This window comes from Musca autumnalis, unplaced genomic scaffold (assembly GCF_047663935.1).
Source record: "Musca autumnalis isolate F117 unplaced genomic scaffold, ASM4766393v1 scaffold_1, whole genome shotgun sequence".
Classification (NCBI taxonomy): Eukaryota; Metazoa; Arthropoda; class Insecta; order Diptera; family Muscidae; genus Musca; species Musca autumnalis.
The window spans coordinates 232,083,956-232,100,881 of NW_027411644.1; the positions used below are offsets into that span (position 1 = coordinate 232,083,956).

Below are 16,926 nucleotides of genomic sequence, written 5' to 3' on the forward strand. Positions count from 1 at the left end.
AGAAAACCCCATATGCCCCCTTACTTACTTACTTAGTTGGCCCATTACAGAACATTTGTTCCATAGACTGAACTAAGAAAAGATCTCCATTCCTCTCTGTTTTTCGCTTGACTTTTTGGAATACCGCGCGTTTCCATTTCTTCATCCACTTGTATGCTCCATCGAAGCTTAGGCCTGCCGATGCTGCGTGCACCGCCATGTGGCATGTATTCATACGCCTTTTTAGCGGGTTCATCATCGCTCATTCTCATGATATGGCCTAGCCAACGCAATCGTTAACTATATTCATGTCTTTGTATAGCTTATATAGCTCGTGGTTCATACGACGTCGATATTTACCGTCAACGCAAATCGGCCCGTAGATCTTTCGAAGAATTTTCCTCTCAAACACACCAAGCACTGCCTTATCTGATTGCGCAAGTACCCATGCTTCGGAGCCATACATTAGCACGGGTAGTATCAGCGTTTTGTATAGTGTTATTTTTGTTTGACGAGATGTGGCTTTGTTTTTAAATTGCTTACTTAGACCATAGTAGCATCTGTTGGCCAATACAATTCTTCTTCTTATTTCACAACTGATGTTGTTTGTTGTGTTTATGGCAGTGCCGAGGTAGACGAAGTCTTTAACTACCTCAAAATTGTAGGTACCAACTTCCACAGTTGGTCCGAGCTCTGTGGGCGCTTTGCGCGTCGACACCATCAATTTGGTCTTTTCGCCGTTTACCGCCAGACCCACTTTTGCAGATTCTGCTTCGACATTCCTAAAGGTATCAGTTACTTCCTTTACTGATCGTCCCATGATGTCTATGTCATCAGCATAGGCAAGTAACATGTGGCTATTGGTGTAATTTGTGCCATTTCTTTTGACATTTGCATCTCGTATTACCTTTTCCAGCAAAATGTTGAAAAGATCACACGAAAGGCTGTCTCCTTGTCTGAAACCTCTTTTGGTACAAAATTCTTCGGAGAGGTTCTTTCCAATTTTAACTGAGGACCTAGTATCAGTTAAAGTCATCTTACAAAGCCGGATGAGCTTTGCGGGGATACCAAATTCAGACATTGCGTGGAATACCTTTGATCGGAGGGGACTGTCGAATGCTGCTTTATAATCGACAAAAAGGTGAAATGTGTCGATCTGCATCTCTTGGGTCTTCTCTAGGATTTGCCGCAGGGTAAATATCTGGTCAATGGTGGACTTGCCAGGTCTAAAGCCACATTGGTATGGTCCAATTATTTCGTTCACCATTGGCTTTAGTCGTTCGCACAATATCCCTGACACTATATTATAGGCAATATAGAGAAGACTTATGCCCCTATACTTTGAGCATACAGTATTATCTCCTTTCTTGTGGACGGGACATAGGATGCTCAGGTTCCAATCGTCGGGTACGCGTTCTTCCTGCCAGATGGTGCTAACTAGCTGATGCATACACCTTATCAGCGCGTCGCCTCCGGTTTTAAACAGCTCGGCTGGTAAGCCATCGGCTCCTGCTGCTTTATTATTCTTTAGCCGGTTGATTGCTGTTTTACCTCATCTTGGCCGGGCGGTATACATTCTATACCATCTTCTGGAATTGGATCTGTGGTATCATCGTCTTCGCTACTATTGGATACCAGCAGATTGGAGAAATGTTCCTTCCATGTCCTGAGCACGCTATATGTATCTGTTACCATTTTACCTTGCTGGTCTCTACAGGAGTATGTGCCTGTACCAAAGCCATCTGTTTGATGTTTCACTCTTTGGTAGAATTTTCGGACTTCATTCTGGCTCCTGTACATCTCGATTTTTTCACACTCCCGCTTTTCCATTTCTCTCTTTTTCTTGCGGAAAAGACGTTTCTCTTCTCTCCTTTTCTCCCGATATCTCTCTCGTGCGCTACGCGTTGCTACTGATTGTAAAGTAGCTCTATATGCCGCATTTTTCTCTTCGGTAGCAGCACGACACTCCAGGTCATACCATGAATTCCTTTGTGGAGGTCTCTGGAATCCAAGTATGGATTTTGCGGCTGTTTGCATGGAGTGGGCAATATGTTCCCATTGTGTTGTTATGTTATCGGGGCAAGGAGTGCTCGCGTTAAGCAATTGGGCTAGTTGAGTGGAATATGCTGTGGCTATCTGTTGTGTTTGCAGCCTATCGATGTCCAACTTCCGCGTTTTGTCTGTTCGTGCTTTATTTGCAACGTTTAGACGGGTACGTACCTTTGCTGCAACAAGGTAGTGGTCCGAATCAATGTTTGCGCCTCGGAACGATCGTACATCCAACACGCTGGATGAATGTCTTCCATCTATTACAACATGATCAATTTGATTACTTGTTCTTTGATCTGGAGACAGCCAGGTGCCCTTATGAATATCGAGATGATTAAATCTGGTACTGCTAACTACCATGTTTTTTGCAGCTGCAAAGTCTATCAGTCTCATACCATTGTCAGATGTTTCACTGTGGAGACTGAATTTCCCGACTGTTGGGCCAAAGATATTCTCCTTTCCAATTTTGGCATTAAAATCGCCCAGAATGATTTTAATGTCATGGGCAGGGCAACGGTCATATGTTTCTTCTAAGCGCTGGTAAAATATATCTTTGGTATGTTCGTCCTTTGGTCCGTTCGTCCCCTTCTTAGGAGTCTTTTATTCTTAGAGGTCTTGTATTCGATGGTAGCCTTCTCTTAAAATCCTTCTTTTCTATAGAGGTCCCTTTTGGGAGTCTTCTATTCTACACAGGCCACCTTAGGGTCTTCTATTCTATAGTAGCCACCCTTAGGAGTCTTCTATAGTAGTCTCCCTTAGGGATTTTAAATTATATAGAAGCCTCCCTTATGGGTCTGCTATTCAACAGAGGCCCCCCTAATGCGTCTACAGTTCTACAGAAGCCTCCCCTTAGAGGTCTTCTATTCTACACAAACCACCTTAGAGTATTTTATGCTATAGAAGGGTATGCTGTCTATAGTAGGCCTCCTTAGAGGTCTTCTATTCGATGCTAGCCTTCCTTTAAAAGCCTTCTTTTTTATTGTAGCTCTATTAGTGGTGTACTATTCCAAAAAATTCCTCTTTAGGGATCTACTATTCAATAGAAGCTCCCTCCCTTTAGGGGTCTACTATTCTATGGAACCCCCGTAGGGGTCTACTAATCTATAGAAGCCACCGTACGGGTCTACTATTCTATAAAAGCCCATAGAAACCCACTTATGGCCTCATTAATAAAAATCACTTTAGGGCCCTCTAGAAAAGTCGCCTTAAAGTTAACATATTTTGTAGAAGCCCCCTTAGGGTCATAAATTACACTGTGACACAAAATGGAGTTGAAAATATGGGGCATAGATAATAAATTAATGTTAAATATTTGTGAACTGTTGTCTTAGCTTATTTATGAGATGACATGTCTTCAGTCAAATTGAATGAGGATTATTTTCGTAGAGCATTTCGCTTCCTTCAATGTCGTTCTCATCCCCTATTTTAAGAACCGCTATAAAAGTACCACAAGATGATGTTTTCCAGTTTCGAAATGTTCTGCAAAAATGTCGCTCAGAAAATTTTAGGTACGACTCTCATTGACAACTAATCGATTTTGTCTCGTTTTTATGGTGCTTTTGTGCATTTACCCGGTTTTTCTTCAGAAAAATACTATATTTTATTTTTTTTTGTATATTCGTTATTTATTTGTTGTTCGAATATACAGAATATTCAAAAACACAAAACATAGTTTTGTCTGAGCCAAAACAGGTTAAATGTCAAAAATGACCGTAAAAACACGACAACATCGATTAGTTGTCAATGAGAGTGGTACGTAAAATTTTCTGAGCGACATTTTTGCAGAACATTTCGGAGCTGTGGTACTTTTATAGTGGTTCTTAAAATAAGGGGCGAAAAGGACATTGAAGGAAGCGAGGTAGAAAGTCGAAATGCGCTACGAAAATAATCCTCATTCGATTAAACTGAAGATATGTTATCTCATAAAACAACAGTTAACAAAGATATAACGCTAATTTCAGATGTCTTACAGGGTCTTCAGCAGAAACTTCATCAGTCCATAACTCGGAAGTTCGACTCACGGCGGATCTGTCCTTCGGGATTCTTAATATACTTACCAAGGGCTTTCATCCCCAAAAGGAGTTATCACTGCCCCAAAATTTCGGTTCACAGTGTATTTAAATAGAATACAAGTTATTATAGACAATAATAGGCAATAGGCCATTCATTCGTGCAACAGGAAATATTTTTTTTAGAAAAAGTGGGTTTTAATACTTATATAGAATAAACATTATTTTAGAAATTAATAGGCAATAGTTCATTCATTGCCACTACAGGAAATCATTTTTGAGAGAAAAGGTCAAAATGTCATAACCCTAGTATACACACTTTCTTAATGGTTTTATGTTTATGTTTGGACGAAACCCGTTTTAGACAATTTGGAGTTGATTTAGCCTGTATGACTGGTGCATACGATAACTCTCGATCGGATCAACCGATTTGGTTAATATTTGTCTTACCGAAATATTTTTTGTCAAACTTAGTTTAAGTTTTGCAACGTGACAATATGGTCACGTACATAACACAACAACTACTACCAAGAAACCCCTTACAGTCATGGGTAAACAGCGATTTGACAACACTCCACCATACATTGTCTCTACCTGACACTAGTGGTATAACAGGCCACACACTGGTAAATTTAACTCCAGTGTATTTTTGCAACAATCGTAGTCAGTGCTTAGGGCGAATAATTCGCATTCACTTCATGCCTCGAGTCACTCATATATTTCAGAGTTGGTTGCTGATGGGGAGCTGGCTACTGCAGGGAGTTAGCTACACGGGTTTGGAACTAAAGACTGTTCTAAATCCGCTAACGTACACCTTGGTGTTACCGAGTTGGGAATACTTTTTGGAAGCTACCCATTAAATTGTTGTAGGTAATAACTGGACTTTCGGGTTTTTCAGTTCTGCAGGGCCTTCGGGTCATCTGTTCCATTCGGCACTGGACCTTCGGGTTTTTCAGTTCTGCAGGGCATTCGGGTCATCTGTTCCATTCGGCACTGGACTTTTGGGTTTTTTCAGTTCTGCAGGGCCTTCGGGTATCTGTTCCATTCGGCACTGGACCGTCGGGTTTTTCAGTTCTGCAGGGCCTTCGGGTCATCTGTTCCATGCGCCACTGGGTCATCGGTTCCACTGTTTGAGTAATTGTATTACACTGTACAAACTGGACCGTAGTCCTAGAGTAACACCCGAGCGACGAATTTATCGCGTCAATATCCGAACGTCGTACATATCGTCATCCCAAACACCGATACCCGAGCATTAACGCCCGAAGCCGTGTTCCCGAGCATCAATAGGCGAACGCCGAACCTATCGTGTTCCCGAACATCAACAGCTGAACATATCTTATTCCCGATAATCTGCAGCCGAGCACCGAATTCATCGTCTTCCCGATCATCCGCAGCCGAACACCGAATTCATCGTCTCCCGATCATCTGCAGCCGATCACCGAATACATCGTCTTCCCGATCATCCGCAGCCGAACACGGAATTCATCGTCTTCCAATCATCTGCAGCCGAACACCGAATTCATCGTCTTCGGATCATCTGCAGCCAAACACGGAATTCATCGTCTTCCGATCATCTGCAAAAGTACGCTGAATTCATCGTCTTCCCGATCATCTGCAGCCGAACACCGAATTCATCGTCTTCCGATTATCTGCATCCGAATACATCGTCTTCCCGATCATCTACAGCCGAACACTTAATACATAGTATTCCCGATTCACAATCGAACACAAACAACACCGTTTCCCCGAAGAAGAACCCGCCAATTCAACAAGAGCTCCTCAGCTGCCAAATATTAATCCAAATATATTCTCATTGAATTCATTCTTATCGCATTTAAACACAAGTAGATTGTAAATTAGTATTTAATCAATAAATCCCCGATTTAGCCCCAGGAAAGGGAGAATACTAGTCTTTTCAGTTCGTAAGGTTTAGGGGGTCCTTATGGAGACCCTGGACGCGACTGAAGTTAGTTAAGTTGCATCATTGCAATCATTTACAAATAAAAACCGGTACAATATCAACAATTTAGCAACAAATTTGCCTACAATTGGTTCATTCTCATTCATTGTTTAAATTCCCAAAAATTGGAAGAACAAATTGTTGACTTGTTGAATTTCGGATGAATGTATGTCCATAACTAAATTATGAATTCATGCTAAAAAGTCAAGCGCAATTAAAAAGTTGTAGAGAATTTTGTCATTCATTTGCTGTTATGTTGAGGTGCTCTGTGCTGCACTTTGACTTGGGTCAGTAAAGTTGTTGTTGAAAAATCAACAGTTTGGGAACACTCGTCTCCCCTTTATCAATAAGTTGGAAAAAAGTTTGTTTTTTTAGTTCTGATTTTATTTGGTTGTCAATTTATGATATTTTTAAATTCTGTACCTCCACCACTCACTCATTCAGTTTTTCACTCATGCCATGGGTCTATATGAAAATAGGTGGGCGTGTGTCTGCGTGTTCATATGGTGGTTATAAAATTCCACTTACCTGTCCAAATGAAATGCAGCAATTTCAGCATTGTGTCTCTCATAGTCGGTAAAGTAAAAATGATTGGGTAAAGTTTGTTGGTCCCTGGGGAATCTGAAATAAAAATAAATCACAAGAGAAATCAAGAAAAAGGTCAAAATGAAAACAAGCATGGCATTAAATTCAATAGCCACAAAAATTAAATTTGATATAAAATGAAATCTATAGCATGATTTTTGCCAAAAGGTAATGACTTGCACAAAGACACAAACTTTTAACTTCACAGTAATTATGACTTTTCATACAATATCTGTTGAAAGTTTGTGTAACATATTTAATTTAAAATATCAAATTTAGGAAGTATAATGCGTTAGTTTAAGTTTAAAGATATCAAATTTCATTAAAGTTGTTTTTCAAGATAGCAATTAGATTTTCTGTGAATTTACTGTTTGCAAAATATTCTGTTTCTATTTCAATTTAAAAATATGGTGTGATTTTGACGATTCAACAAGAAGTGTATAGTTTATATGACTCAACTTAATTTCCATTTTAAATATTAAGATTTTAATATTTGTTTTATTTAAAGTGAACAGAAAAGCCATGTGACATTTGTACATGTACCAACAATTACTGTTTCATTGTATTTATTTCAATAACAAGTTAAATTGAAACAGTGGCATGAAAAGAAAAATATTGTTAACTCCGTGTAGACGTTGTTATATTCCCCAATACGATTCGTACCAAATAAATCGAAGGTTCGTTTAGATTATGATTCTACAATGTTTTATGGACGTTATTCAATTCAATTATCTACAAAGCACACAGGTTAACTTTAGTAGGCACAACGATTTGTTTTACTTAGTTTACACTTTGCTTAATTCACGATTTACTTCTTACTGCTGGAGGTTTTAACTCGCTGCCTGATTTACAATTCACTCGCCCAATTGCTACTCTCCCGTATTTATACTCGCTCGCTGAAGCAAAGATTGTCCTAGCATTCTTAATCTGGAATAAGGATGCACAAAACAGTACTCTAGCGTCAATTTAATTTCGTGTGTTTTGTTATTCTCTTGGGCTCAGTCGTTGGTGAGACATCAACGAATGCACACAAGCACGGACGTACGCTATGTTTTCTTTATGCTTTACTTAAATAGTGTTTATAAATTAGAATTAACACTTGTAATTTAAAATGACTTCATTGATCTTACCATTTAAAAAAATAAAGAAAATCTGTTAAAAAACATTTTTAAATTTTGTGCTCAATCGGAGAGTAAATTTGGTTCTCTTACCACTACTGTCACATATATTATTTTGTGCATCCCTAATCTGGAATGTTCTTTCGAGTTTTGGGAATTGTCGTTCGCTGAAAGGATTTTGATCAAACACATACTTGGGTTCTAACACCATTATTTTGATGAGGCACATTTGGGGTATTAAAAGGCATTAACTGCATTGCGCCTACAAATTTTAAACTTTAGAAGGAGCGGTATCCCAAGGAGTTGACATATCGTCGGTGTCATGCTTAAGTGTTCCATACGTATTTGCCTGTTTCGAGAAAAACTCAAGTTAATGTTTTAGTTTATACAGGCTAGATGTGGTGCAAAAATCTAATACTTTAAGAGCTCAGTTTTACTTAACTAAACTCAAGGAATATATTAGGAGTTTATTTTAGTCAGATATCTGCTATAGTCTAGAAGTTATGGCAAAGTTTTATAAATACAAAAAGTTTGTGATTTGTTCCATAGGATCTTTTTTTCATGTTCTTGGCAATTTGTGTCACATGGAACACTTTATGTCACATTTTAACAAACAAACTTTTGATCAATTGTGTTCCACCTCCGTTATGTGAAGTGCTGCTGTAAAGCTGAAAATTCGGGGGCTTCAATAAAACAGTTGCAGTAGAAAATTAATGCTTTAGGGATTGGTAGTGGCAATAGAATTATATTTTAATTCATTTTCTGACATTTTAATTATCTTAAATGTATTTTATTAAGCGGGAGGCGTTAAATGTAAGAAAAGATTAATTTTAGTTTCATATAACAATACAACATTTTAAAATATCTTGATTTAAACACTATTCTTCTTCAGTTTTTAAACCTAGTTCTTTAAAGTAATTTGTTCCATACGCCAAATTGACAAAATTGGGCAATTTTTTTGTTCCAAACGCCATCATTTTTTGAGAGGAACAATTCGTTTTTTTCCTTTTTTGTTCCATACGCCAAACGGTATGGATATGGAACAAAAAAGTTCAATGTTATTTTGTTCCATACACCAGGCTTTATGGATATGGAACAAAAAAGCAGATTTTTTTGCGTCCAAAGTGGATATGGAACATAATGACATTTTTATATCTCGAAAACTATAAGAGATAGAGGAAATCCGACTAGAATTTCAAAAACTTTGAAAGGTACCTGTAACTCAAAATGTCAAAAATGGCATATGGAACACTTAAGCATGACACCGACGATATGTCTTTCTTGGAACTTTATCTAAGATTTGCAGAAATATTACGATATGCAAAGTTTAAACTAACGCAGTGTCTAGTTCGAATGCTACTAAACATGGAGGCGTAGGCGCCATTTTCTCAGGAAGCATGGATTTGCCCCCAAAAACAACCTTGTACCGTAAAAGAGGAAACAAATACAAATTGTTGCAAAAAAAGTAAGAACGGCGTTAAGTTCGGCCGGGCCGAACTTGTTATACCCTCCACCACGAGTTGTATTGAAGTAAAATGGAACAATTCGTTTCCTTTCGTTTATTAAAAAGGCAAATACCAATATTTTTGTAAAGAAATGTTGCTAAAACATAAAAAATACCAAAAATTAAGAGGTATGCTTCCATGGGGGATATAGGGAAACGTGGACCTATACTAATAAATCCTTTCTGGAATATTCTATTTTCCTATGGAAGACTAAATAAAAAATTTCAGTCATTTCGGTGGAATATTGACGTCACATCCAAATGCCGAAAATCGGGAGATATCATTCTATGGGGGGCTATATGAAGGCGTGGACTTATACCGACTAAATTGAGGAGGAAAGTTCTATACACCCAACGATAACTTAATACCAAATTTCAGCCATTTTGGTGGGATAATGAAGCTAAAACCTTCAAAATACCGAATATTGGGAGGTACCGTTCTATGGGGGCTATATGAAGGCGTGAGCCTATACCAAAAATTTCAGTTGGAAAGTTCTACACACCCAACGATAACTAAATACCATATTTCAGCCATTTTGGTGGGATAATGAAGCTAAAACCTCCAAAATACGGAAAATCGGGAGGTACCGTTCTATGGGGGCCATATCAAAACGTGGACCGATATATCCCATTTTCAATACCAACCATCCTGTAAGTAATAAAAACGAATATCGAGAGGTACCGTTCTATGGGGGCTATATGAATGCGTGGACTTATACCAACAAATTTCAGGTGGAAGGTTTTATGCACCCAAATTTCAGCCATTTTGGTAGGATAATAAAGCTACAACCTTAAAAATACGGAAAATCGGGAGGTACCGTTCTATGGGGGCCATGTCAAAACCAACCATCCATTTTCAATACCAACCATTTTGCAAGTAATAAAAACTTTTGTACCAAATATTAACTCTCTATCTTTAAAAATGCGAGCTGTATCTTGATTTCAACAGACAGACGGACATGTTTAAATCGACATAGAATTTTATGCTGATCAATAATCACGGTGTGTCTTAACCAAATTTAAATGAAAGGTGCTTACACCTGGGAAGTTTATGCAGATTCTGTAACTACAATGCTCATAGATGAGAAATATCAAGAAACAAAAAAAATGCCGGAGGGATTTTCAAATAAATCGTGATTTAAGTTCACATTTTTAGGGGTTCTTTAGGTTTTTACGATTTTGCTTGGAAAACGTGAGTTCTATGTAGATGAGCCTAAAGAAAATGTTGTAGCTGTAAAAATTCTCCACAAGATTGACTTTTATGATATTTTCGTAGGTTTTACCGTTTTTGAGATATAGAAGTTCAAATTGAGACAATGCACTGACTGTATCGCCTCCTTTTAAAACAATATCATGCTCAGTGCGCCTAAACTAAATTTTGATGAAAACCGCTAACACATGGGAAGATTTCGCGGATTCTGAAACAGCAATGTTCATAGATAAGAAAAATACAAAAAAAACAGAAAAAATCGCCGGAGGGATTTTTAAATAAATCGCGATCAAAATTCACAATTTTAGGGTTTCTTTAGGGTTTTACGATTTTGCTTGGAAACCGCAAGTCGTATCGAAATGAGTCGAAAGAAAATGTTGTAGCTGTGAAAATTCTCTACAAGACTGACCTTTAGGTTTTTTTTCGTAGGCTTTACCATTTTTGAGATATAGAGGTTCAGTTCAAATTTTTAGGTTTTTATCTTAAGTCTTCAAGATTTTGCTTGGAAACCGCAAGTCATATCAAAATGGGACTAAAGAAAATGTTGAAGCTGTGAAAATTCTCTACAAGACTGGAAGAATTAGTTTTTTCTAGGTTGTTCCATTTCAAAGATATATAAGTTTAATTTGGAAAATTGCAATAATGACATTGTTTTATAAGGAGGCGATACAGTGAGTGCATTGTCTCAATTTGAACCTACGAAAATATCATAAAGGTCAATCTTGTGAAGAATTTTTACAGCTACGACATTTTCTTTATGCCCATTTACATAGGACTCGCTGTTTCCAAGAAAAATCGTGAAAACCTAAAGAACCCCTAAAAATGTGAACTTAAATCGGGATTTATTTGAAAATCCCTCCGGCGATTTTTTTGTTTATTGATATTTCTCATCTATGAGCATTGTAGTTTCAGAATCTGCATAAACTTCCAAGGTGTAAGCACCTTCCATTTAAAATTATTTAAGGCGCACCGTGTAATATATATACTTTACAGGTTCTCCGACGAATATTTCGATGTGTTACAAACTGAATGACAAATTTAATTATACCCTCCATATGGTGGAGGGTATACAAATTTATTTGAGGGCAGGTCTTACTTTTCCGACATTTTGTGTAGGAGGGACTTTCAGGAGTAGGCTGATATATAGACCATATTCGAACCTGATCTATGTCTCGTAGAAATATTACGATATAAAATCGGTTACTCCCTTCGAGAGTAATCTTGCGCACAACTTCAGCGAACATTGTGAACTTTTGTGGGGAGGTACCGTGGATCGATATGACCCATCTTCGAACTTAAACTAAGTGTGAGAAAAATATTACGATACCCAAAATATGAACCAAATCGATTGAGCCGTTCGAGAGTTGTCGTGCGCTCCAGCCAGCCAGGCGGATGGACATGTCTAAACTAACTCGAAGTTGTCATTCTTGGGGTCTAAAACCATCTTTTCGATGAGATACAATTTTCGTCATACCAAAATATCAAAAACATTACAGCCACCAAATATGGAAGTTCCCTAGGGGGTCCTAGCATTGTTTACTTTATTGAAGCCCCTTTAGAAAGTATACTATTCTTGACAAGGCCCTTTAGGAGCATTGACATGCTTAAGTGTTCCAAACGCTATTTTTCACATTATGAGATATAGATAGTTTCTAGGGTTTTCGCGTATGCTATTTCTGAATTTTTGGTCGGCTTTTTCCTATCTGCTCTAGTTTTCGAGATATCCACTTTTCGGCCCGAAATCGTATGTGATTTTCTGGTATGAAATTAATATTCTAATAACATACAAATTTAAAAACACATTCCAGAAATCAGAACTTTAATTTTTGATTTAGAAGGTTTGAATTCATTGAGTCAAATTTTTTTGTCACCCTGTACCATGTGGTTAACAAAATTTTGCATTAGTGGAACAACTCGACAAAAAATCTATTTTTAAAAAAAATTCTCTATAAGTTTTTTGTTCCAACAGATATTCCTCTAATTTTTACCAATCAAAAATAAAAATATATGTTCTTCAGTAAAATCCAAACAGTTGTGACGTAAACATTAAAATGCAATTATCTCAAAACGGGAAAATGGCGTATGGAACAGTTAAGCATGACACCGACGATATCTTGAAGCCTTTTATGAAGGTTTTGAATTCTAGAGGAACCAACGATGCTATTCTTGACCAAACCTTTAATGATCCCTATTTTATTAAGGTGGACCTGTTTTATAGAATGTCCTTGTGAACCCTATAAAGCCCTTTAAGGGCTTTTTCTTCCATAGAATACCTTTAAGGGGCATTCTATTATATGGAAACCCCTTCAAAGCTCCTTTTGTTCCTTATTTTATTGAAGTCCTTTTAGAGGGTCTTCTGTTCTATACACGTGCCGTTTGGAGCATTCGCTTCTATTGAATCCCCTTCTATTCTAGAGAAACCTTTGACGACATTTTATAGAAGCCCTTTAAGATGCTATCATAGAGAATAAACTTAAGGACCCACATTTTGTTGCAGCCCCATTTGAGGTCAATATATTAACGAATCCCCTTTAGGGGCACTTATTCTACGGAATGCACTTCAATTGCTCTTTAGAGTGGTGTTCTCTTATATAGAAAATTCTTTAGAAGGCCTGTTCTGGTCTGTTGTACAGAAGTATCTTAAAGAGGTTTTCAATACTATAGAAGCCCTTTCAAAGTGATAGAACCATAAAGTTCGGCTGCCCGTACATTTTATACCTTGCGCCATAAATTATATTGAGACCAGATTTCGGCCATTTCGGAATACCGAAAATCGGGCGGAACCTTTCTATAGGGGCTATATCTACAATTCTATACCGACAATTCTTTTCAAGAATATTTTATAGCTCCAACGTAAACTAAATATCAAATTTAAGCCATTCGGTTTGAATAATGTGGCTAAAAACCTCACATACCAGAAACCGAAAGAAACCTATTTATATTTTATAGAAATGACAAGGCGTGGTATTCCAAAAAGCGTAGCACGAAACAGAGAGAATTGGAGATCTTTTCTTAGTTCTTAGGTCTATGGAACAAATGTTCTGTAATGGGCCAGCTAAGTAAGTAAGTAAGAAATTTTCTCTAAGGGACATTCTTTTCGATATAAGTTACGTATGGGCTCTTCAATTCATTACAAGTCCTTATAAGGCATCATCCATTTTATAAAAGGCTTCTATTATATAGAAGACATTTTAACGTGTATCATATTCTGTAGACGTCTCTGTGAGTGATTTTTGCTGTGGGTCTTACTTTACAAGACCGTTAACTTGAGGTTTTGTCCTTACCAATCTACAGAGAGTTGTACTCAAAAAATGTAAAGCTTTTTCGAGATATGATCAAGCAAAGTCAGCGGTTTTGTAATTTTAAAATTTAAAATATGTCTACATCATAATCCTTCTTCTAAGGAGTTTCGTTCAAATTTGTCTCGAAGAATATTTCTCACTCCCTACATACTGTCTTGCTATCACTCGCTAAACAACGGGAATATTTTTAGGGCCAGGGGCATGGTAATTTGCTACCAAAAATTTACCTTTAATCTAGGTGTACTTGGAATTAGCTATATGATTTCTGATTTCAAACCACTGTGCCTGTTTGTGTATAATTAAGAAACAATTCATTTTTGATATTTTTCATTTTCTTTACAGTTGTGTTTCCGTCATTTCTGTTTTCGTCATCTCAGTTACTTTTTTGTTATGTATTTTAAGAAAGATAAATGACATGGATTTATTGTCTCGAGATGTGGAATGGAAAATTTCGCGGAAAATGATATGAAATGAATGTTTGTGTGTCTGTATTCACTTTTAACGTTTGTGTTTATACATGATTTATCATCAGATTCGCAATGGAGATATTAAAGAAAACAAATAAAAATATATAGTTAAAGATAAACAAGAAAATTTTTACTGAGATTTAAGAAGCTTCAGACAATTAAAACACAAAAAATTATGCTTTAAAAGAAATAATTTTAAAACATAAGCGAAATAATTTACAACCTTACGATAGAGACAAGAAAATATCTTTGGCCGACTTTTTCTTATAATACTTTAAATTTTATGAGCCATTCGTTTTTTATCGTTCCAAAAACTCGTTCGTATAATTTTCTTAAAAATGAATTTGGATAATATTCTTTAAAAAATTGAATACAAAAGACCATCCTTTATAATGAATGCAACAAAGCCTTGTGTTTCTTATCGACTTAATGAAATGAGTTATTGCAACCAGTTTGAAATACGGCTAAAGATATCCATTCATATATAGTTTCAACACCAATGGGTAAACAATTAATTCCTGTAAAGTTATTTCATCAACAAACGTAGTGAAAAAATACATTTATTATAATTAAACAGAAGTTGCATTAAAATGAATTAAATGCTGCCGGCATGTTAAGGACGAAAACAGCAAATATATTCGTATACAAGGAAAATGTGCGAGCTACAATTCGAAATGTACAACCAATTTTTTGAGTAAATATTCGGGCAGTTAACTTGGGCAGTGCATTAAAATCGAAATACAAAATTTTGTGACAATTTTCGTAATGTGATTCTTTGACCAGAATACGATTCAATTTGCCACAATAAATGAACATTTGTTATTGTACATGTCACATGTCAAATGCGTGGTATTTGGAAGTAGATATATTGGATAGCTGCGAACTGCAATCAGCAGTCTGGAATATAACCCTGGATCCACCAGACCAAAATATATATAACGACCCTAACTCTATGCAACACTGAAAATGCAAACAACTTCTAGTATGCATTTTTTGAAAGTACATATTATGACTACATAAGCCCTTGTTGGGCTTTGTCAGATTCAGTTCGGATTGTATAGCCTCATCGAAACCGGGCTAAAACTACACTTTTTTGCAATTCTCAGGCTTTTACCTTAGAAACGAATAGGCCTTGCTGCATTTAGCAATACTGTAGCCCTAAACTAGTAGAAGTTATCTGTCGAACAGACCACACAAGAAAAACTTCATCTATGGCATCAAAATCGATAAAATATTGAAAATTTTACATAATTTCTGGAATTCTGGTCGGTATCAGCTAAACTATTGCGTGTTGAACCAAGTAACCTTTTGCAAACACCTTCCATATAATGTTCTCAGCAAGCCTTCAGAACATTCTGATGCTGAATGCTTGCTTCATGTTGCAGCAGCGGTATTTTGCATCTTAGCTTTTACAACACTTTTTTACGCCCACTTTTTTAAATATTATAAATTTACAAAGCCACGGATCCAATTTTCTGAAATTTGGGAGCGGGGAACCTACCCTATGCCCTTTTTTTAAAAACTTAGGCACTTATTTGGAGTCAAAAACTTTGGCCACGCCTAGTTGTTTAAATATGTAATATGTCAAAAACTAGTGACTAATTTTAAATGGCATTTGCAGAAAAGGTTAGTCGTGGTATATCGTCGGTGTCATGCTTAAGTGTTCCATACGCCATTTTTGTCTTTTTGAGATATACATAGGTAGTATCTTGGGTTGTTACACCCTCAGCATTTATGCAAAAATGTGCCTCATCGAAATAATGGTTTTAGACCCCAAGTATGTTTGGACGACATGTGTTTCAGACAACTTGGAGTCGACTGAGCAATGTCCGTCCGTCTGTCTGTCTGGCTGGAACGCACGATAACTCTCGAACGGATTAACCGATTCGGTCCAAAATTTGGCATTCGTAATATTTTGTCCAAACTTAGTTTAAGTTCGAAGATGGTTATATCGGTCCACTCCTACCGGTACCTCCCCCACAAAAGTTCGAAAATGTTCGAAACATTTGTGCGCACGATAACTCTTGAAGGGAGTAACCGATTTGGTCCATACTTTGCACATCGTGAAATTTTTACCAGACTTAGATGAGGTTCCAATATGGTACACTCCTTCGGGTACATCCCACACAAAATTTCGAGAAAGTTCAGTTTAGGACCTGCTCTCGTATCGCTTTGATTTTTGTTGTTACAACTTATATTCACTGCCCCCCATACGACGTTACAAGTTTCATCAGGGGCAAGTCCATACATCCTGAGAAAATAGCATGAAATGCGCAAAAAGCCCCTTTGACACCCTGTGTAGTGGTGGCAACGCAAGATAACTCTCGAACTGATCTGCCGATTCGGTCCAAAAGGTGGCCTTCGTAATATTTTTGCAAACTTAGTTTAAGTTCGAAGATAAGGCATATCGGTTCACTCCTTCAGGCACCTCCCCCACAAAAGTTCAAAAATGTTCGGAAAAATTGTGCGCACGATAACTATCGAAGGGAGTGACCGATTTGGTACATACTTTACACATGCTAATATATCTACCAGATATAGATCAGGTTCTAATATGTACTGTATTTGTCCACTCCTTCGGGTACCTCCCACACAAAATTTCGAAAAAGTTTACTCTAATACCTGCTCCCGAATCACTTTGGTTTTTGTTGAAACAACTTGCAGTCACCGCCTCAAGTACGACGGTAAAAGTTTTCTTCAGGGCCATACTTCTTGAGAAAAACAGCCCGAAAAGTATAAA

The 16,926-nt window shown here is 37.2% G+C and overlaps 1 protein-coding gene across 4 annotated transcripts in view; it reads right to left on the reverse strand.

Annotated features, from left to right (window-relative positions):
- The window catches only part of LOC141389204 (uncharacterized), a 642,359-nt gene that overhangs the window by 96,495 nt on the left and 528,938 nt on the right, over window positions 1-16,926 (reverse strand). For all 4 annotated transcript variants that reach the window (XM_073960367.1, XM_073960370.1, XM_073960368.1 and 1 more), the window contains one exon: window positions 6,529-6,621. In XM_073960367.1, coding sequence (XP_073816468.1) covers window positions 6,529-6,621 — 93 coding nt within the window. The remainder of the gene's footprint in view (window positions 1-6,528; window positions 6,622-16,926) is intronic.